Below are 22,848 nucleotides of genomic sequence, written 5' to 3'. Positions count from 1 at the left end.
TTTGCTTTTAAATATTTTTTAATACAAAAATACCCATACACAATCTTCCAAACGCAAAGGCCAGTCTCCGCCTTTGGGGTACCAGGTGCTACCGCCAGTTTTGAGACAAAAACTTGAAGTTCACTTCCGGGGGTGATATACTGAAATGTAGATTTAAGAGTTGCCCGTTGGGGTAGGGGGGGAATAGCATTTAAGTTCAGAAGTTGTATTTAGACTTTCGTTTATTAAAGAACCGATTCGGCATTTCCAGGGGAGTGCTAAGCTATTTTTCTAGCGAGGCTGTGCGACCGTGTATCAAAGTTCCTCTTTTCACTCGTTTTGTGTTGCACTTAACCTGGAGGTCATGTAATAACCAATGCCAAAGAAAAATCAAAATCGAAATTATTAGCGTGTGCCATCATGCAGCGGCGTTCTCTGCCTAAAGATCAGGAAATGGTTTAAATATCAGATCGCCGCCAGGCATCTCAGCCCAGGCCTGTGCGCGGAGTAAAGTTGCGTTCCGACTCAGGGCGAGATGAGGAGCCCGTAGGGCGACCCGTGACTGCAGCCAGGTTTTAAGGCTAATTAATAATTGCTTCGCCGCCGGTGCCGGGCAGCGGACACGTGAGCTCCGCGGCGGGACCTGCGGGGGCACCCGGACGCGGGACTGGAAGGGCGCCCGCGGCGGGCGCTGGGAGTCCCGGACAGCCGGGGACTCCTCCCCACGCCCCGGCCTGTGGGACCCGGGTTCCCGCCCGCGCCTCTGGAGGCGGGGGATCGGGACGCTCCTGCAGGGTCTTTGCTAATTGCCAAGCAGGAAGTGAGCGCGGGGAAGAGCCGCGGAGAGAGGGAGGCGGAGACGGGGGAGGCGCTGGAGGAGGAGGGGCGCGCGGAGCCACGGAGATTTGCTCCCCGCGCGTCGGAGCTGCAGGACGCCCAGGCTCAGCAGCCGGCCCTCCTCCCCGGTCCCGGAGGCCGCCCAGGCCCCTCGGGCGCCCGTCGGCCCCACCCCGCTCCGATGGCTTCTCCGGACGACCCTCTGCGCGCAGGTAAGGTGACACCGCGCCGCGCCCTCACCTGGAGCGGGGACCGCGGGTCGCGAGATCTGGAGGCGCCCGCGGCTGCGGCAGGGTCGTCGAGGCCGTGCTCCCCGCGAGCCCCGAGGGGCGACCTGGGACCACCCTGGGCCGCGGCGCCCCAGCCAGGCTCGCTCAGGCCCGATCGGCAGACGGCGGAGGCGCCCGAGCCCCGAGGGGGCGGCTGCTGGCGGCACCCGCCTCCTGCGCGCCCCGCAGCCCCCGTCAACCCGTCGGATGCCTGAGACTCCCCTTTCCTCTCCCCACTCTGTGGCCCCAGCCGCTTTGTTCTGGACCCAGGGTGCCAGGTTGAAACAAGCCTCTCAAACCTCTCAGCAGAGGAGAGTGCAAGGGGCGGGTGGGGGTGCACTTCTTCCTCCCGAGCTCGTCCTTTCTCCCCACTCACGTGCTTTCTCATTTCTCCTCCTGTCTCCTCATTTCACTTTTATTAAATGCTTTGGGTTCTAAATATTGGCTCTTGGAGCTATTTCGTAAACGTATCCGCAAAACCAAGCGGTGGATCCCACTGGTGGGATCCCACCTGTAGAGGCCTTGGATTAGAACGGCCGCTAGTTCTGTCCTTAGCGTTAAACATTGTTTGTATCTGAAGCCAGATTCTAGCCTTTTCTTCCATCTGACTTGAATTTAAGAACCGTAAAACATTGAGTTGTAACTGAGGTCAGGATCTAGCTGTTAATCTCACTTGAGTTTAGAATCTTTCTCAGACTTCACCTTCGGAAATTCTCTGTCCTTCCTCTCCCATAACCTTGGCTAATCCTCAGTGAATGTTTGTTGAACACCTAAATGAATGAATGATGTATCCCTCGGAGCACACTGGGGCTGTTTCTAGTTTCGTTGAGGCAGGAAAGGTTAGGGAGAATCCCAGGTATATGAAACTACTTAGAGAGGGAGAGGTGTTTCCTATTTTCTTTCGTGGGCAGCATGGGAGCTTGACTGTTTCATTGTTCACTTAGGGCTTGAGCAGTTAAGAGAAGGAGACAGAAAGTACCTGGAGGTGAGTCAGAAGATCACTAAATTGGCATTGTGATGTGCTGCTCTGGGAGGACTTCCTGGAGATCTTAAAGGAAGATCTAAATTCTTCTTCAAGTGGGGAATGGCAAACGTTTTATCCATAAGAGATGGAAAATAAATGCATAGTTTGGATATCCTTGTCCTCCCCCGTTTTCATTGTTTGAAAAAACAGAAGAGGAAATGACGGGAGAAATTCTGCCCCTGCCCCCCAACTCTCACCTCCACATCCACTTCCTCTTCTGAAAACCTGACTAGGTGCAAGAGGTGTTAAGCTAGATTTTATGAACAGTGGTTTCAGATCTTATTAAATGATGATGGTGAGGGAGATTCAAAAATATCTTTATAGGGACCCATTGAATGGGGATATATAGAAAGTCTGCTTGCCCCATGCCCCCGCTCCCCCCATCAGTGGCACCGGAGAAGGTGGGGGCTGGGACACAGCATCATGTATAAAAACGTCAATGAGTCAAAAGTATGGTGAGGCCACCAGGGCAACTAGTGGGATCTTAGATGGCAGTAATAGCATTGCAGGATCTAGAATCCCAGCGATGGTACTTAGTCTGTGTGGCCCAGCCAAGATGGAAGCACACAGCCTGAAACAAAGGGACTTGGAAATCCCAGCACATGTGGTAGGTCGAGAGAGCTGAGGATGTCATCTGGTATGAACCTGTCTCTTGACTTTTAAAAGGTAGAACCTAAACTTATAGTGGACTCTTTTTGGCTTCCTGCAAATAGTGGGGAGCCCTCCTAAGTAGAGATGTCTCTGTCACTTGCTGAGATGCTTAAGAACATCTTCAGGCATCTGAATATACCCTCATGTCCATTCCCACTCTGGAATTCTATCAGTTATATAGAGTTCTTCCATTAAAAAGAAAGATTTAAAAATGACTTCTTTCTGACATCTCATTTCGTTTCTATAACCACCAGGACACACCCACTTGCCTCTTTCGTTTCTGTGATGAAGCCACAAAGTGGTGATAATGTGGAACTTGTTAAATGGAATTTTCCCATCTCTTCCCCAAACCCCGTTACCATGCTGTATCACCTAATTTCCTGCACTGACCTCCCAACTTGTGTTTCCATACCCACTCTTGCTTTCCACCAACCTGATCACCTAAAGGTGGCTAGAGTGACCTTTTAGTATCAGCGCAGACCTGTCCTTCCTCTACTTAGAAACCTGTGCTGACTTTCCCGTCTATCTCAATCCTTTAACAGTGTACTCTGTGCATGGACCTGTAGGTCTCCCTTCAGTTGGTGAGCCTGCTCTGTCTCTCTGCGTTGCAGCCATGCCACCTCCTCTGTTTCCTTGAGAGCCCTGGACCACCTGCCTCCTGACCTTTGCACATAGAAGACCCCCTTCACATTCCCATCCACTCATCACCCCACTCGAGCTATCTCCTGCTCACCATTCAGATTTCAGATCAAAATGGATATAGATCTGGCTCCACGTTACACACTCTTGGTGCACCCTTCCAGCGCTTGTCACCGTTTCTAGCCGTGAAATTTCACCGTTCTTTCTCCCCCATTAAACTATGAGTTCTTAGACAGAAGGCTCAACAGTTTATCTCCAACACCCAGCCCCATACCCAGCACATAGTAAGCCTTGGCTAAATACTTATCACCTCAGTAAATGAATTGTTGTTCAATTGCTCAGTCATGTCCGAGGCAAATGAATGGAAAATATAAAATGTAACCATGTATGCCTCAAACTATGACAAACTTAGACAGCATATTAAAGCAGAGACATTACTTTGCTGACAAAGGTCCCTATAGTCAAAGTTATGGTTTTTCCAGTAGTCATGTATGGATGTGAGAGTTGGACCATAAAGAAGGCTGAGTGCTGAAGAATTGATGCTTTTGAACTGTGGTGTTGGAGAAGACTCTTGAGACTCCCTTGAACTGCAAGGAGATCAAACCAGTCGATTCTAAAGAAAATCAACCCTGAATATTCACTGGAAGGACTGATGCTAAAGCTGAAGCTCCAGTACTTTGGCTACCTCATGTGAAGAGCCGACTCATTGGAAAAGACCCTGATGCTGGGAAAGATTGAAGGCAGGAGGAGAAGGGGATGACAGAGGACGAGATGGTAGATAGCATCACCAACTCAGTGGACATGAGTTTGAGCAAACTCCGGGAGATGTTGAAGGACAGGGAAGCCTGGCAGGCTGCAAAGGGTTGCAAAGAGTTGTGCATAACTTAGCAACTGAACAACCATGCCTCAAACTGTGGGCAGTAAAAGCTCTTCCCATGTTGGCATCTTAGAAACGGCTTCATCAAGTTAGATGTGTTAACTGGGTTTGCCTTGTAAAGTTCAAAAATAATAAATATCTTTGTATATCCACATGCATATAACAAAGGTGACTATTATTATACTGTATGATCTTAATTTAAAAAACAACTCTTTACTCTAAAAAAATTTACATTGGAAGGAAAATTGTCATGCTGGTTACAATGTAGTCAGTCTCTATCTCTACCACTAATAAACCATCCACCATGGAATGAGTCAGAATTGCCTGCTGAATGTGAATAAAATCTGGTTTGCGTTCATACAGATATTAAGGAGAGAAAGAAGGAAGCTTTGAAAGTCAAGAGAGCTGGGGAGGTAGAAGAGTTCATTGCTTTGTTGCAATGAGTTAAGTGCCCTGGGCCACAGAGCACATCAATGTATCTTCTGCCTAGCTTCTTCATTCCCTGGATCTTGTTTGCACTGCATGCTGGGGCTGCTCTCTGGGAGCCCTGGCCCTAGAGACTGGCTCAGGACAGCCCCTCAGGTGGCCTCTCCCCTCTCTTGCACCCCTCTGAGCCTTCCTGGCTTAGATGGGTCTGAGGTGGCACCCTGTCCTTCTTGCAAACACCAGTTAGCACTGGGTGCAGAAACCAGGGCTAAAGTGGGAGCATCCTTGTTATCAAAGCTAGACCAGTCAGTTCTTCCTCCGCATCCACCGGAGAGTAGTGACAGGCTGCGATTTTCCTTTCTTCCTTCTTCCCTTTCTCCTTCCCCTTCCAATGGGTTTTTCCAATGCCCACTTCATTTCTTTCCCTTTCTCATCATGCCTCTAAGTTTTCTTCTCTCTACCCAAGTATTTTCCTCTCGTCTGTGTCTCCTCTTCGGTCCCTTGGTTCATCTGTTCCTCTCCTCTCCCCTTCCCTCGCCCTCTTCGATTGGACCCCCTCAGCTTGGCCACCATCCAGAGGCACGCCTTCTTGATCCCTGGTTCTTTCTCAGCTTGTTCAGCCCCCTCTCTGAGGTCCAAGGATGACAGAGCAGGGCTGCTGTCTAAGACGGGGAAGAAGATTACACAGCGCTTCCACCCTGAGAGCTTCTGTAATCCCGAATACGGTTAGGACTCTAGGGCTTCTTTAGACTCAGGAGTGAAAACAGCTGTAGGTCAAAAGAAAAGCTTAGGTACAAAAAATAATAACAAAGGAAAAATAAATTAACTCTGATATCACAAGTTCAAAGAATTGCCTTTAATTCTTCACTAAGAAGTGTGAGGCCTCACTCTCTTGGCTCCTGAGATTTGAGAAAGCCAGTAAGCTGTGACAGGCTTTCCTCTTTGTTTCCCTGAAAGAACATCTTTAGAGGAGATCTTTGAACTTCCTCTGAGAAACTATCTCGAGGAAATTCTGGCCCTTATCTAATGTGATTCATAAAGGGAGATGTCTAGACATGACTGGGCCGCTCTTGGGCAACTCACCCGTGTCTATGTTTCTGTGTTGGGCAGTCCTCCATCATTCCTGGTGGAGAGGCTGCCGGCTGGCAGTCCACAGGCTCCAGGGCTCCCGGGAATTCTGATCTGGAAGAGATGAGAGCTGGGTCTTTGAGTGGATGATGGGTAGATGGGATTTTGCATTTAGAGTTGATGCTAGAATGATGACCACTTTGGGGAATGTTGGGTGAATGTATTTTGCACATGGGAAGGACATGAATTTGAGGGCTTGAGGGTGAATCGTTACAGGTTGAACTCTTCCCCCCACCCCCAAAATTTTGTTGGAATCCTAACCCCCAATAACTCAGAATGTGACTTTATTTGGGAATAGAGTCTTTACCGAAGCAGTCAAAATGAAGTCATTAGAGTGGGCTCTCATGCAATGTGACTGGTACCCTTATAAGCAGGGAAATCCTGGGCACAGAGATCCCCCTCTCTCTCCCCCCAGGGGAGCCTGTCATCAGTGGCCAGTGCATGGACCACTTCTGGCACCCTGAAGATAGTGGAAAACAAGCAGATTTTGAAGTCAGAAAGTCCCAGGTCCAAATTCTGGCTCTTCCTTCGCCCTGTGACTTTGGCACTCAGTACGGACAAAGGAGATGCATGGTCCTTTCTCAGGGTGGCTGTGAGGATGAACTGGGGCTCTGTGTAAACCAGGCAGCCCCGGGGGCACTGTAAGAGGGAGCTGTAATTGTAGTTGGGCTTCCTGTGACCTTCACCTGAAGATGCTGCTTTCCCTGTGGGGCCCGTACTTCTCACTTCATGGACTTAAAAAAAATTATATACATATATAGAGAGTATTTATATATTTATTTTGTCTGTGCCATGCAGGATCCTAGTTCCCGAACTAGAGATCGAACCCATGCCCCCTACATTGGGAATGTGGAGTCTTAACCCCTGGACCACCAGGGAAGTCCCCACTCGTGGACTTAAAAAGCTGGAAGAGCATGTGGAGGCTCTCTGTTCACCCCTGAATAGTAAAGATTGGGATCTTGAGGCCCAGAGAAGTAAGTGACAGCCTCACTTGCTCTCGCCTGGGGCTCTGGGAACCAGGCTGGGTGTCCCTCCAGCTGCCCAGAGACATCAGTTCACCACTGAGTTTCGCTCATGCCTTTTGAGGAGCTCCCCAGGAGATGCTCATATGAATGAAACATCTTCTCACTGCCAGCAGTGAAATCCGCTTTGGTCACTTACCAGCTTATTTGGGGTGATCTCTGCTTTGTGTGGGGTGCTAGTGGTAAAGAACCTGCCTGCCAGTGCAGGAGATGTAAGAGATGGGGTTCGATCTCTAGGTTGGGAAGATCCCCTGGAGGAAGAAATGGAAACCCACTCCAGTATTCTTGCCTGAAGAATCTCATTGACAGAGGAGCCTCATGGGCTATGGTCCATAAGGGTTGCAAAGAGTTGGACATGACTGAAGCGACTTAGCATGCTCTGCCTCGTGTAGAGTCATCGATCCAGGAGAGTGGAGGCAGCTTTGGGGGAGTATAGCGACAGCCAGGAGCAGTAGGAACGTCCCCACTGGCCCCTCGCTGAACTGCTGGCCTTGCCACCTTGGAGTTCACGTGGTCCTCCTTTTTGTGTCAGCTCTTTTGTGCCCTTGTCTCGTCTGGTATCAGAGCCTTGTCTGGGGGCCCAGCCTGCTGTTACCTAGGGCCTGTAAAAATAAACATTTTAAAGCTTCAAAGTAAACTATTTTATTTTATACTTAATAATATTGTCAACATGTGGGTCCAAGAGCTCTAAGAAAATACTTTAGGACAAATGCTTACTGGTAGACTGGTCTCAAATAACCAGGATCAGCCCTCCTCCAGATAATCTTTGGGTACACAACATGGGCCTGGGAGAACAAGCATGAAGGGGGCCACCTCGGGCCTGGTTCTGGGTCTGTGGGCGGATTTAACACTAACATGTAAGGAAGAACATCAGCCCCAGCCTGGTCCAAGTCAGAGTCTGATACAGTTACAAGCATTCGAGTGAAAATAATAAAAAACGGAGACAAAAATGAAACTTCCCTGGTGGTCCAGTGGTTAAGAATCTGCCTTCCAATGTAGGGGATGCAGGTTCGATCCCTGGCTGGGGAACCAAGATCCCACATGCCAAGAGGCACTTAAGCCCACTTGCTGTAACTATTGAGCCCATGCACTGCAACTGAAGAACCCCCACCCCACAGTGAAAGATCCCGTGTGCCACAATTAAGACCTGATGCAGCCAAATAAATAAATTAAAAAATAATAATAGAAGACCTCAAGTGCTTCAAAGACTAGTTCTAAACCCGTTGTGGGTGTGACTACTGATAGAAGCAAAGTCTGATGCTGTAAAGAGCAGTATTGCATAGGAACCTGGAATGTTAGGTCCATGAATCAAGGCAAATTGGAAGTGGTCAAACAGGAGATGGCAAGAGTGAATGTCGACATTCAGCAAAATAAAATGGACTGGAATGGGTTGAATTTAACTCAGATTACCATTATTTCTACTACTGTGGGCAAGAATCCCTTAGAAGAAATGGAGTAGCCATCATAGTCAACAAAAGAGTCTGAAATTCAGTATTTGGGTGCAGTCTCAAAAATGACAGAATGATCTCTGTTCATTTCCAAGGCAAACCATTCAATATCACAGTAATCCAAGTCTATGCCCTGATCAGTAATGCTGAAGAAGCTGAAGTTGAGCAGTTCTATGGAGACCTACAAGACCTTTTAGAACTAACACCCAAAAAAGATGTCCTCTTCATTATAGGGGACTGGAATGCAAAAGTAGGAAGTCAAGAGATACCTGGAGTAACAGGCAAATTTGGGCTTGGAGTACAAAATGAAGCAGGCAAAGGCTAACAGGATTTTGCCAAGAGAACACACTGATCATAGCAAACACCCTCTTCCAACAACACAAGAGAAGACTCTACACAAGGACATCACCAGACAATCAATACCAAAATCAGATTGATTATATTCTTTGCAGCCAAAGATGGAGAAGCTCTGTACAGTCAACAAAAACAAGACCGGGAGCTGATTGTGGCTCAGATCATGAACTCCTTATTGCCAAATTCAGACTTAAACGGAAGAAAGTAAGGAAAACCACTAGACCATTCAGGTATGACCTAAATCAAATCCCTTAAGATTATACAGTGGAAGTGAGAAATAGATTTAAGGGACTAGATCTGATAGACAGAGAGCCTGATGAACTATGGACGGAGGTTTGGGACATTGTACAGGAGACAGGGAGCAAGACCATCCCCAAGAAAAAGAAATGCAAAAAGGCAAAATGGCTGTCTGAGGAGGCCTTACAAATAGCTGTGAAAAGAAGAGAAGCGAAAAGCAAAGGAGAAAAGGAAAGATATTCCCATTTGAATGCAGAGTTCCAAAGAATAGCAAGGAGAGATAAGAAAGCCTTCCTCAATGATCAGTGCAAAGAAATAGAGGGAAATAATCAAACAGGAAAGACTAGAGATCTCTTCAAGAAAATTAGAGATACCAAGGGAACATTTCATGCAAAAATGGGCTCAATATAGGACAGAAATGGTATGGACCTAACAGAAGCAGAAGATATTAAGAAGCAGTGGCAAGAATACACAGAACTATACAGAAAAGATCTTCACAACCCAGATAATCACGATGGTGTGATCACTCACCTAGAGCCAGACATCCTGGAATGTGAAGTCAAGTGGACCTTAGAAAGCATCACTATGAACAAAGCTAGTGGAAGTGATGGAATTGCAGTTGAGCTATTTCAAATCCTAAAAGATGATGCTGTGAAAGTGCTGCACTCAGTATGCCAGCAAATTTGGAAAACTCAGCAGTTGTCACGGGACTGGAAAAGGTCAGTTTTCATTCCAATCCCAAAGAAAGGTAATGCCAAAGAATGCTCAAACTGCCACACAGTTGCACTCATCTCACATACTAGCAAAGTAATGCTCAAAATTCTCCAAGCCAGGCTTCAGCAATACATGAACCATGAACTTCCAGACGTTTGAGCTGATTTTAGAAAGGCAGAGGAACCAGAGATCAAATTGCCAACATCCAATGGATCATCGAAAAAGCAAGAGAGTTCCAGAAAAACATCTATTTCTTCTTTATTGACTATGCCAAAGCCTTTGACTGTGCAGATCACAATAAACTGTGGAGAATTCTGAAAGAGATGAGAATACCAGACCACCTGACCCGCCTCTTGAGAAACCTGTATGCAGGTCAGGAAGCAACAGTTAGAACTGGACATGGAACAACAGACTGGTTCCAAATAGGAAAAGGAGTATGTCAAGGCTATATATTGTCACCCTGCTTATTTAACTCATATGCAGAGTACATCATGAGAAATGCTGGACTGGATGAAGCACAAGCTGGAATCAAGATTGCTGGGAGAAATGTCAATAACCTCAGATATGCACCCTTATGACACCACCCTTATGGCAGAAAGTGAAGAAAAACTAAAGCGTCTCTTGATGAACGTGAAAGAGGAGAGTGAAAAAGTTGGCTTAAAGCTCAACATTCAGAAAACTAAGATCATGGCATCTGGTCCCATCACTTCATGGCAAATAGATGGCGAAATAGTGGAAACAGTGGCTGACTTCATTTTTTGGGGCTCCAAAATCACTGCAGATGGTGATTGCAGCCATGAAATTAAAAGACGCTTGGTCCTTGAAAGGAAAGTTATGACCAACTTAGACAGCATATTAAAAAGCAGAGACATTACTTTGCCAACAAAGGTCTGTCTAGTCAAGGCTATGGTTTTTCCAGTAGTCATGTATGGATGTGAGAGTTGGACTGTAAAGAAAGGTGTGCGCTAAAGAATTGATGCTTTTGAACTGTGGTGTTGGAGAAGACTCTTGAGAGTCCCTTGGACTGTAGGGAGATCCAACCAGTCCATCTTAAAGGAGATCAGTCCTGGGTGTTCATTGGAAGGACTGATGTTGAAGCTGAAACTCCAATACTTTGGCCATCGATGGGAAGAGCTGACTCATTGGAAAAGACCCTGATGCTGGGAACAATTGTGGGCAGGAGGAGAAGGGGACGACAGAGGATGAGATGGTTGGATGGCATCACCGACGCAATGGACATAAGTTTGGGTAAACTTTGGGAGTTGTTGACAGACAGGGAGGCCTGGCGTGCTGCAGTTTATGGGGTCGCAAAGAGTCGAATACGACTGAGCGACTGAACTGAACTGAACTGAAACCCATTGCCTTTCTGGATTGCTCTCTCACTCTGCTATTGTGCTTCCGAAAACAACAACAAAAATTAAATTCCCCTTGCCCTTCTCATCTTAAATTTCATTTGTGCTCAGAGATTTCAGACCAAAGCAAGAGCCTTTGGGGCTCCAAACACTTTTTGTTGGCAGCCCATATCTTCCTGTTCACCCCGTCACCCTCTGAGGCACAGATTCTCAGGGAGGATCATTCCCAAACCTGGACCAGAGTAACACTGATCAACTGGGTGTGGAAACCAGCCTGGACCACCCTCATGTTACCGAGGAAGAGCCTGAGGCTGAGAACAATTATAGGAGTCATCCAGGGTCACGGTGTTACTCAGAGCTCTAGGTCTCAGTGGTGTGGTTGTGAGACCCAAGCCTTCTCCCCAGGCTTTGTGCACCTTCCCTTTAACTGTTCTACTTGCATCCTCACTGCTGCTTTGAGGGTATTTCTGTCTTTTCCCAGCTGTCTTCTCCATTTTCTTCTTCATTTTTTTCCTTTTACTTCCTCTCACGTTAATGTCTCTGTAGGAAAGAAGCCCTCCATGTCATAGGATACCTGCACAGGGTACCTGCTAAAATCCCGCACCCACGGTGGAGGTAATCGTTTGAAGTATTGTCATCCCAGGACTTCCCTGGCCATCCCGTGGTTGAGCCCCTGCTTCCAGTGCAGGGGGCATGGGTTTGATCTCTGATCAGGGAACTAAGATCCCTCAAACCACTCAGCCAAAAAAAAAAAAAGGTATTGTCATTCAGATACACTTTAGGGAAAATGACATGGCTGAGACCAGGCGGTGACTGGAGGAGGGAAGAAGGGCCTTGAAGCTCCTCGGTGTGTCTTCTACTACCCTCTCCCTACCCAGGAGCCAGAGCGTGAGAAGGATGGAAAAACAGAACTGGAAAACCAAATGCAAGTGTCTGGCTGGACCTAGTTGAAGTCCACTAGCATGTCATGTTCTTTTTCATCTCTCAGCCTTCGCCTATGCTGTTCCTTCTGTCCAGAATGCTTTCCCCTCCCTGACTCTTTCTCCTGGCTGGCTTCAACTCAGCCTTCCAGACTCTGGAACCACTTCCTCTGCAGGCTCTGCTCTCCCCACCGTGCACCCCAAGCGGGCTTCTGTTCCTCCCATGTGTTTCCACGTCATTGTGCATTTCTGCTGTCTTCACACCACGTGCTCTGTATTATAATTGTCTCTTATTTGGGCAGCGGGAGATCTGTAAACTCAGAATAGAGTTAGCAGCACAGTTTGTTCTTATTGTCTTTATGTCGATTTAAACTCAAGTCTGAGTCTGTCATCTGCTGGGCTGGCAGGAAATTCCATTTCACTCTGAACTGGGCTCCTTCCTTAGTGTCATACAGGAGTCTAAGAGGCTGATATGGCACTTGGAAAAGGAGGGGCCTTGAATTTTTTGTGCATCAGGGTCCAAGCCTGAGAAGACTCTGGGATCCAGGAGTCCTCTGTTTCTGTGCCAGACCCAAATCATGGGATTTCTTTGCTGGGGCTGGGAACCCTGGGACCCAGGGGCTAGCCCCCTCTGTGCATTCCGTGATGTGATCTTGCCACCTGTGGGCTCTGCCAGGGACAAGGGCACAGTCTCTACTTGTGGAGTTGCAGGTGTCTGTCCCCTCCTCCATGGGGGGACACTGGCAAATCTCTCTCTGTCTGCATCCACTCCTCTGGGCCACCTCCTTTAATCTCTTCATTGACTGTAGCCTATCATAAAACAGATAAAGAGATGTTCCCTTCACATGACTTTTCCTTTGGGCATTGTCAATACTCCGCAGGGAGAGGAATGTGAAAAGTCCAGACACAGTCTCAATGAAAGACGTGTAGGGAGAAGGAACAAACCTCCACAGGTTGTCCTGTCCTGTTTGTTTGGATGCCCCAAGGCATTCCCAGGACCTCGGACCTGGCCCACATTATGTACTTCATGATGATTTGGGAGAAAAATGAAAGTTGAATCTTGACTGGTCTAAGGCTGCCACTTAGGGTTTTGCAGCTTGTGTGCTGACTGCCCAAATACTGAGGATCCCACTCAGATATGGTTATTGAGCAAGATAGTTTTCCAGCAGATGTTTCCTAGAGTGTCTAGTAAAGTAAAGTAAAGTATAGTCGCTCAGTCGTGTCCGACTCTTTGCGACCCCGTGGACTGTAGCCTACCAGGCTCCTCCCTCCATGGGATTCTCCAAGCAAGAATACTGGAGTGGGTTGCCATTTCCTTCTCCAGGGGATCTTCCCAACCCAGGGATCGAACCCGGGACTCCTGCATTGCGGGCAGACGCTTTAACCTCTGAGCCTTTTTTCTAGTTTTCTCTCTCAAAGCTATAATCAAATTGTTGCCAGCCTGGGTCCTTGGACTCTTTAATCAATTGTTGTTATTCAGTCACTCAGTCATGTCTGGAGTCTGCAACCACATGGACTGCAGCACACAAGGCTTCCCTGCCTTTTAATCAGTAGAAATTGATGACAGACCAGATGAGGAACTCAGGCAAGGCTTTACTCTTAGTGAAAACAAGAAAACAGGTGCCCTTGCTCTCTACAGAGGGCAGGCTAGTTCCGTGAGTGGGGCAAGGGTGGGGATGGACCAGAGCGCTGGCTTAAGTGATCTGCCCACCCCCATGGTGGGTCTGTATGCAGGGATCATATGCAGTTCCCCGCCTTTGTTCCCAGAGCCTCGGAAATGGCAGTTGGTTTGTGCCCTTTTTGTGTTCCTTATTGTATGTTGTTCATAATTTGCCCCAACTACACATGCACACAGATATTTTCAGTCCCTTATAGTTTCTTTGTATCTGTTGCTCAAGGAGATATTTGTCAGGCCTGAGCACCCCAGTAGAGAGTCCCAGGTCCCAGTCTATCTCAAAATCCGAAGTGTAAAAGAGTCACTAATTAATATCATGTTTGCATCATTTGTAGCTATTTGTACCTCTGAGTGTTTGTAGACATTTATAAGTAAACTGTTAACAAAACATGTTTTTTTTTAACATTATTTATTTATTTTTGGCTGCGCTGGATCTTCATTGCTGCTCCTGGGCTTTCAGTGGATACAGTGGATTGTGGCAAGCAGTGGATACTCTCTAGTTGTAGTGTCCAGGCTTCTCATTGCGGTGGCTTCTCTTGTTGTAGAACACAGGCTCTAGGGCATGTGGGCTCAGCAGTTGTGGCTCACAAGCTTAGTTGCCCCATGGCATGTGAGATCTTCCAGGACCAGGGATCAAACCTGTGTTCTCTGCGTTGGCAGATGGACTCTTCACCACTGGACCACCAGGGAAGTCCAAATATATATATATATATAATATATATAAAACATAAATATAAATATATATATATATAATTTTTTTAATGTAGTTTGTCTTAATCACTTTCTTGATGCAGTCTGAACCCATTCTTTCTTTTTTGTCTCTACTAATGATTGAAAGTTTTTCTCCAAACTGACGGAGGCAGCTTGCATTTATATGAAGACAGTTATCAAAGGATACATTTGTGCTTTTAAGTTGAAGAAAATTCTCTTATTGTGTTTTGTTTACAGATCATTTGGCAAAGGAACCAGTGGAAGACACAGACCCTAGCACTATATCCCTTAATACGGTAGGTTACTCATTTTACATTAATGGTGTGGCTTTGGTTGTTTTTTTTTCTCCCTTTGTTATTGGTGTTAGACTCTGTTCTCATTTTGCACATGTCAGGAGTGTTCTTCTTAGATTATGTGAGGTCTTTATCTACTTGTCTTTTTAATTATGTATTTTTATTTATTTTTATTTTAAATTTATTATTTTTTTTGGCCACACCATGTGGCATGTGGAATCTTAGTTCCCCCACCAGGGATGGAACCTGTGTCCCTTGCATTGGAAAGCAGGTTCTTAACCACTGGACCACCAGAGAAGTCTCTGCTTGTCTAATTTTAATAGTATCTATTTTTAATGACCCTGTTCTTCAGAAATCAAAATATATAGCTTGAGATTGAAAGAAAAAATATGAACACCTTACAGTAATGGAGGGCTGCCCATAGGTAGGTGGGCATTCGTTGTCAATTACCACTTTTACCCCTGAAACAGTCCTGAAAGGTAGGCATTGCCTGCTTCACAGCTGAAACACTGAGACACAAGGAGTGAGGCAAGTCGCCAAACTTGGAAGCAGCCCAGGTGGGATTCGAACCCATCAGCTGGCTTCAGATCCCTGCCCCACCATCCCATAACCACTCTGTGCTGTGTCTACTGTCATAAAAGATTTTATTATTCTACTGTAGATGAGGATATGGCAATTAGCTGGTTTGTAGAAAGTCAGCCAGACTGACGCCCTGCTCCCCTACTCGATACTGCCTCTTACTTATGACCAGATAAATGCCTTTGACAGCATTGTGTGTGTTACTATGCATGCAGTGTGAGATACATTCCTGTTTTTCAAAGTGTCTGGAGGATGTGATCTATTGAGTCATGAAGAATTTGTATTAATTTAGTTAGAATGGCATAAGTACTCTCAAGGGATTTCAGTTCAATGTCTTTAAGTCTTTGGTGGAGACTTCCCTGGTGGTCCAGACCCCATGCTCCCAATGCAGGGGGCCTGGATTCAACCCCTGATCAGGGAACTAGATCTTGCACTTCTCTACTAAGACCCAGCACAGCCAAAAAAAAAAAAAAAAGGGGGGGGGGTGAGTCACAAGGCACCTTAATGTCTTAGAAACCTGAAATGTTTGTTTTCATGGCCTCGCATTATAACTACAGCACAGTTTAATAAGTGTGGACAGCATAGGGAATCAAACTTTGAGACACTGCCAATATGAAAAACTTCTAGCTCCTAACTCATGTAGAAGCAGAGCACACAATGGCCCTGTGGCCAGGTCTTATGACCCTCTTGGGTGTAGCCTGTTACTAAAGCCATGGGTTCTATAGAGCAGCGCTCCCCAACTTTTTTGGCACCAGGGTCGGTTTCATTGCAGACAAACTTTCCCAGACCAGGTGGGGATGGATGGTTTGGGGATGATTCAAGTGCATTATATTTATTGTGCACTTTATTTCTGTTATTATTACATCAGCTCCACCTCAGATCATCAGGCATCAGATCCCAGAGGTTGGGGACCCCTGCAAAAGGGTTACTTAATTCACCCTTCACACTGCCTGACCTGTGATTGTCTTGCTGTCCACTCGATCCCCTGACACCAGCATCTCCCTTCCTTGGGGGCCCCCTCCTTACGGCTCACCTGGAGTCCTGGCTGCCTCTCCTCACTCCTCTACGACTCCAGGACAAATTGCCTTTACTGTCGCTTCCCTGTATTCGTTTGTTGGGGCTGCCTGACAAGGTCATGCAAATGGACTAAAAATCAAGGGCTGTGCTCCCTCTGAAACCTGTAGGGAAGAATCCTGGCTTGTGCCTTCTGGCTTCTGGTGGTTGTCGGCAGTTCGTGGTGTCCCTGGGCTTGTAGCTGCTTCCCTCCGCTCTCTTCCTTCAGTGGCACATGGCCGTCTTCTCCCTGGGTGTCTGTGTCTCTTCTCTTCTTACAAGAATGTCCATCCTGTTAGATGAAGGGCCAACCCTACACCAGTGTGACCTCAGCTCAACTAATTCTATTTACACTGACTCTATTTCCAATAAGGTCACAGTCTGAGGGACTAGGGGTTTGGACTTTGGCATATACAGGGGGTGCACAGATTTCAACCATAACATTCCTGCTGCTTTCAGGATTAAATTTACAGTCCTTGACATGGCACATGAGGTCCCCTTGTCTCAGCATCCCAGTCGTGTGTAGCTATTTGCTGCTCCTTGGATGCCCCATGCCTTCTCGCCATCCTGAGGTACCCCTAATGCTGGTCTTGCCCGCTTCCTCACCTAGTGAGCGCCTACGCACCCTGCCACTCAACTTAAGCATTCCGTACCTGGAAGGCCTTCTCTGCTGTGTCCTGGGGCCTTCGGCTGTTGTCTTCTCTACTTCTTATGCTATTGTGTGGGGATGATTTGCTTGGCTGGCTCTCTGCAAGGCTGTGCCGACCATGTATGCAGAGGTGGGCACCAGGCAGGCAGCAGTGTTTGGTGAGTCAAGCTTCCTGAGATCCTAGGATGGCACCTCAGTCCCTTCACCTCACTTCCAGGGTCTTCCATGGAAACCGGCTCCATTATTTCATATCCAACGGTGTCTTCCTTTTCCACCCCCAGCATTGTCTCTGCTCCCACCACTGATGGGAGCATCTGTGATGATGTGATGATCCCATCAGTCTCCCAACCACCTGGCCTTGATCCTCTATGCCCACCATCTGCAGTGGCCGTCCTGAGTCCTGGGCATCCTCTAGGCCTGCTCAACTGTCAGTCTGTCCAGGAAACCCACACTTGTTCGTTCTTGTAGACTGAACTTAGTCAAAACCTTGGGATGGTCCTTTCTCTTGAAACACTCACAGTCTGAGAAAAATACTTTGAAACGAGTCTGAGAAGTACTATAGTACGTACAGTTGTGTTTTCCACGTTCTAGGGGGCAGAGTATGGGGCAGTATTTAGTCAGGGGGGAAAGTATTTGACTTTTAGGTTCTTTCTGATTGATGTTTATTTTTTTCCCACTCAAGACTGTGGTGTATTATAGCAAAAGGATTCAGATTAAAGTCAGCCAAAGCAGGAGGAGCATAGGGCAGGGCCCAGGAGAGTTGTAAGCAGGTGGTTTTCAGTTACCCTCTCAGCTGTGTGGACAGTGTTTACTGGTCTCGGTAATGGTGTGTGATGATACACACAGAGTACTGACAACCAAGGAAACTCATCCAGCCTCTGGTGTCCAAAGTGTTCTCGGGGCTCAGTTGTGTAGACATGCTTGACTCCCAGTGTGTCTGACCTTAAACCCCAGGCCCTTCAAAGGTTGAATTTATAACATAAAGAAGATTAATTTCTTTTGTGGAAAGAGGTTGGAGGCTTCTGCTCCAAAGAAACTCCAAGGAAAGGCATTTAAAACAGAATCCCTGGATGCCCAGGTCCCTTCCATAAAATGGCATAGGACTTCGCTGGTGGCCCAGTGGCTCAGACTACATGATCCCAATGCAAGGGGCACAGGTTCCATCCCTGGTTGGGGAACTAAAATCCCACTCGGGCATCCAAAGTTTGGTATCCATGGAAGGTCTTAGAATCAGACCCTCAAGGATACTGAGTGATGACCACATAACAGCCTTCCTTTAACTACTGATCAATAAGCAAAGTTAAATACATAGATGACAACCATGTAAACTCAAACCTCCATAGAATATTGGACTATGTTAAGGAAGTCATGTTAATTTCAAAGCTTAATAATGTTAATAAACTCAGTTTTTTTTTCCCTTACAAAAAGAATCCCTGGTGCTGCATTTGTTTCTTTTCCTCCTCTGTCCAAGGAAGACAGTGGGGAGACATACAGGAGAGTTGGGAGGTGCAGCTTTGTTTAAGCTGGAGAGCCATGGACCCAAAGGCCCAGAGGAGATGATGGTGGAACTGAGGCGGGGTCAGAGGCAGGCTAGGGAAACTGGGCACATTCAAGCTTCTCTCATAGAAATCTTTGGAAAACAACTACATTGTGTAATCTGAAGTAGAAGTTTCCAGAAGCTTAGATACCTGCATATTTATCAGGACCAACAAAGAAATACATGATTGCAAGAGCATTTGCTATTTTGAATTCCCTGTGACAGTACTGCCCTCCAGGAAAGCACTGAGGAACTGTGCGTAACTGGGCATATGGGTGACTGATCTTCATGCAACTTATGGGATAGTTACCTTTTCAATCCTGCCAATCCAGGACAGAGCTCTCCAGTTGTGAGAGCTGCCCAGAATACATGCTTATTGACCCAAATGCCTGTCACAGAAGTGGTGAGAAAAGATATGACAGTCCCTCAGTTTTGAGCTGCAGGGAGTAAAATAACACTGCAGACAAGAGAGGAAGTGTGGTTTATGGTCAGAGCTGAAGGCTTGTTCTGTTTCATATTCCAGCATTGACGTCTCGTCAAATTTGATTTCATCTCTTTAAAACTGAGAATAAGCCACGGGTCAGGCCTATGGATAAATTCAAGGCTAAACACTTGCAAGATTTTAAATGAAAATCATGACTTTCCCAAGACAAAGCTTTCTTTTCACTTTGATCTTATAATTGACTATAGTGTTTAAAAAAATAACTTTCCCCTTTTGTTGGTTTCTGCAGTCAGACAAGTATCCCATTCAAGACACAGGACTCCCTAAAGGTATGTACAGTTAATGCAACAGCTTGTGCTTGTGATTATTCTCCTGTCCTGAACAAAGCACTAGTCAGAGTAATTTTTCATTTGTTAAAATTGTAGAACAGAAACATACTGATAATTTAGTGCCTGATTTGATCATCTGTAGCATGAATTTTCTTATTAAAATCTAGAAATGATTTTAGATCAAATGATACATCAAGTTCCTATGGTGTTTTTAGCATGGTTAAAATGAGGACAACCAGGACTGTCGGTTGCAAGTGACAGAAGTATAACTCAAATTAGTTTTAAAAGGTAGGGGGTGGGGAGGGTGGGCAGGGACTTCCCTGGCAGTCCAGTGGTTAAGACCCTGAACTTACAATGCAGGGGGCACAGGTTTGATCCCTGGTTAGGGAACTAAAGTCCTGCATGCTGCATGATATGGCCCCAAACCAATAAAAACAAAAAAGGGGAGGGGAAGAATTTGGTGGTTTAGAGTCTTTGAGTCTGTTAAATCCAATCATTTAAAATGGTGTCTCAGGCTCTCTCTCTCTCTCCCTCTCTTTTTCTTTTCCTCATCTCCTTCTTCTTCTTCTCCCTCTCCCCACCCCTCTCTCTGACTCTCATGGCTCAGTCTTCTGTGTTGACTCAATTCTCGGGCCAGTTTTCCCCATGAGGTGGGAAAGATGGTCTCTGCCACTTCCAGCTTCACTTGGTGCTGCTTACGACGGTGGAACAGGAGGGAGCCTTTCCCCCAGCACACACGGCTCGGTTTTAGGGGCAGTGCTGGCAGGAGCAGCTTGGTCATGTGGCGATCATATCGACTGTGGTCATCAGGAGGATGGAGGGCTGACCAGGTCTGAGCCTCGAGGTTAGAGGGTGGGTGTGGAGGGCACGGAGACAGTTCTACTCAAACCACAGGTTCCATTGCCAGACAAGGGGAAGGGGATGCTTGTCAGGTCCCAAAGCAAAAAGAGCTTTCTTTCATGATCCACAGATTAATATCTCAGATGTGGTGCAGATGCATCTGAAAGGAGCCTGAGCCTGTCCAAGGCTATAGTCTGCAAGGCTGTATCCAGTAAGAAGAATGAGCTGGTGGCCTTCACAATGGAGCACTTACCTTATGTTCTGCTGACAACCCAGGGTGAAGGGGTGGGATGGGGAGCAAGCAGATCTGACCTGCATCAGAGTTGGCAGGGCCTCCCTGGCTTCCTGGAGAGAGAGGACTTCCCAGCACAGCCTGCTGTGGGTTTCCCCAACCTCCTTCTGGTGATGAATATCACAGGACTGCCAGACTGCAGGTCGGAAGGGAGCTCCCTGCCAGGACCCATCTGTGGTTAAGTCTGTGGTTCTGCTGAGTCCCCTTCTCTCATTCTCTACTCACCAGACTCCTCTCCCTGCTTCCGGAAATGACATCAATACAGTTTCACCCAGGAATGGCAGTAGTATAGGGAAAAGAGCCTGAAGGCCAACTTTGAGCCCGATTCCTGGTTGTTCTAGGGGCGGCTGGCTTCTTGCGTGTTTCCTTTCCCTTCCCCTCTCCCTGAATGACTTCTCAGCATCCCGAATTCCCCACCCTGTGACTGTCTAGTTCAGCAAGAAAGTGGGAGGTGCAGGCCAAGACACCAGCGTAGAGAGGAAACTGTCCTGGGTGGTATTCAGTGGACTTCAGGGAGGGTACAGTGAAGAATCATCTGGGGAGCTAGTTTAAAATGCAGATTCTGGGCCCTGCTTCTCCAAAATCATCATGTGGTGGGTCTAGGATCAGGCCCAGAAACCTGTAGGGTTTTTTTGTTTTTCACTCGTTTGTTGTTTTTTTAGTTGGAGGATAATTCTTTACAACGTTGTATTAGTTCCTGCCGCACAATGAATCAAATCAGCTGTGTGTGTACATGATCCTCTCCCCCTTGAATCTCCCTCCCAAACCACCACATCCCACCCATCTAGGGCATTGCAGAGCGCCGAGCTGAGTTCCCTGTGCTATACTGCACCTTCCCCACTAGCTGTTTATTTTACACGTGGTAGTGTGGTCAGGGAGGGTGAGACACGTGGGAGATTAGGATTGAAACCTGTGTTTTAATGCGTCCCTGAGTGAGTGGGTCTCAGACCTCCCTTTGAGAGCCTGCCTACGAAGCTTCAAGAATGTGGTGTACCCTCCAATGGGACATGTAGGAGAGAACCGGCTGACAAAGCTTGCCAGCTCTGAGAGGACTCAGCAGGTGACTTCACAGTTTAGGACAAGGCAGATGCCACCTCCCAGGGTGCTCGTGAGAATCAAACACAAGAATAGCGCCTGGCACCCAGGAGCTTCGGACAGGGAGGAGGGAAGTGTGGCAAGAGAGCCGTGATCAGTCAGGGTTGAGGACTGTGGAAAGCTCTCGTAGCAGAGGTGAGAGTGGAACCACTGTTTTAAGCACAAATGGAGCCACAGTGACTCTGGGAAGGCATTGCCACAGTCTGATCCATCTGAAATCTTTGTTGTTTTTTTTATCATCTTGAATGTGATTTCCTGTTTTAAGAGAAAAAGATTGTTGCTTAGCAGCCTGATAATACAGTAACTGTACTGTAACTGTTTCTTCAATAATTTAAGTTTTACAAAACCTCAATTAAAATGGTGGTGAGCTGACAAGTAACGGCTGTTAAAAACCATACTCTAGACCTTCCTCTGTCTTTATTCATGGGGTGGAAGAGCATTTTTAAGCACATAATTTTTCTCCAAGAAATACATGATCTTAAATGTAATGAACCATGTCCAGAAGTTTGAAAACTTACTCCAACATTTGCATTTGATAATACAACAATTTAACGTCTGCAGTATTTTGTTAAACATACCATAATGGAGCCAATTTCAGTATTAAATGATTATGGTTATTTTCTCATTGTTTTTAGGAACACAAAGCCCACATAAATTAATGAAGAGACTAATTTATAGATTAAAAGTAAATGTAATAGAATTATATTAAGTACAGATTCAGACTCTGACACATAAGTGAATTCTAGGGGGCTACTATATTTAATGGGGCTTCCCTGGTGCTCAGAGGTTAAAGCGTCTGCCTCCAATGACGGAGACCCGGGTTCGATCCCTGGGTTGGGAAGATCCCCTGGAGAAGGAAATGGTAACCCACTCCAGTATTCTTGCCTGGAGAATCCCATGGACAGAGGAGCCTGGTAGGCTACAGTCCACGGGGTCGCGAAGAGTCGGACACGACTGAGCGACTTCACTTTCACTTTACTTTCTTTCACTATATTTAATAGAGGAGTCATTTGTAATTAGGTTGAACCATTTTCATATGATTAAAAAGTCCTCAAAATATAATTTCTTAAGAAAAGAAGCATGTTTCACAAAATCTTCATTCTAATTCTAGTATATTCCTAGTTTCCCCATGGACAATATAACACTGTTCCTTAACATGGTCCGAACAAAAATGGGTCTGAATTTTGTGCTTTTTACCATAAATCAACTGTAGGCATCTAGTGTAATTTCAGTGATCAGCATATTTTTGAGGTAAAACATGTTATAATACTTGTTTTCTTGGGAACAAATGTGTAGCTTCTGCCTCCCCTGATTTTAGAGATTTCAGGCAGTTCATTATGTCGAGTGTCTGTTACAGGTTCTCTGTGAGAGTCTTTAGGCACTAAACTCAGGACTCATTTAGATTGGGGTTCACTTTATTTCATGAATTCCTATACTGGCTTGAGGATTCTAGAGGGAATGTGGCTCTTCACATTT

At 46.5% G+C, this 22,848-nt stretch overlaps 1 protein-coding gene across 1 annotated transcript in view; it reads left to right on the top strand.

The window, feature by feature from the left end:
* The window catches only part of EDARADD (EDAR associated via death domain), a 107,817-nt gene that overhangs the window by 34,607 nt on the left and 50,362 nt on the right, over positions 1-22,848 (top strand). Inside the window, exons 3-5 of the mRNA XM_061162980.1 lie at positions 609-1,028; positions 14,501-14,559; positions 19,106-19,145. Coding sequence (XP_061018963.1) covers positions 609-1,028; positions 14,501-14,559; positions 19,106-19,145 — 519 coding nt within the window. The remainder of the gene's footprint in view (positions 1-608; positions 1,029-14,500; positions 14,560-19,105; positions 19,146-22,848) is intronic.

This window comes from Dama dama, chromosome 15 (assembly GCF_033118175.1).
Source record: "Dama dama isolate Ldn47 chromosome 15, ASM3311817v1, whole genome shotgun sequence".
Taxonomy (NCBI): domain Eukaryota; kingdom Metazoa; phylum Chordata; class Mammalia; order Artiodactyla; family Cervidae; genus Dama; species Dama dama.
This window is presented reverse-complemented; position numbering and strand designations above follow the sequence as displayed.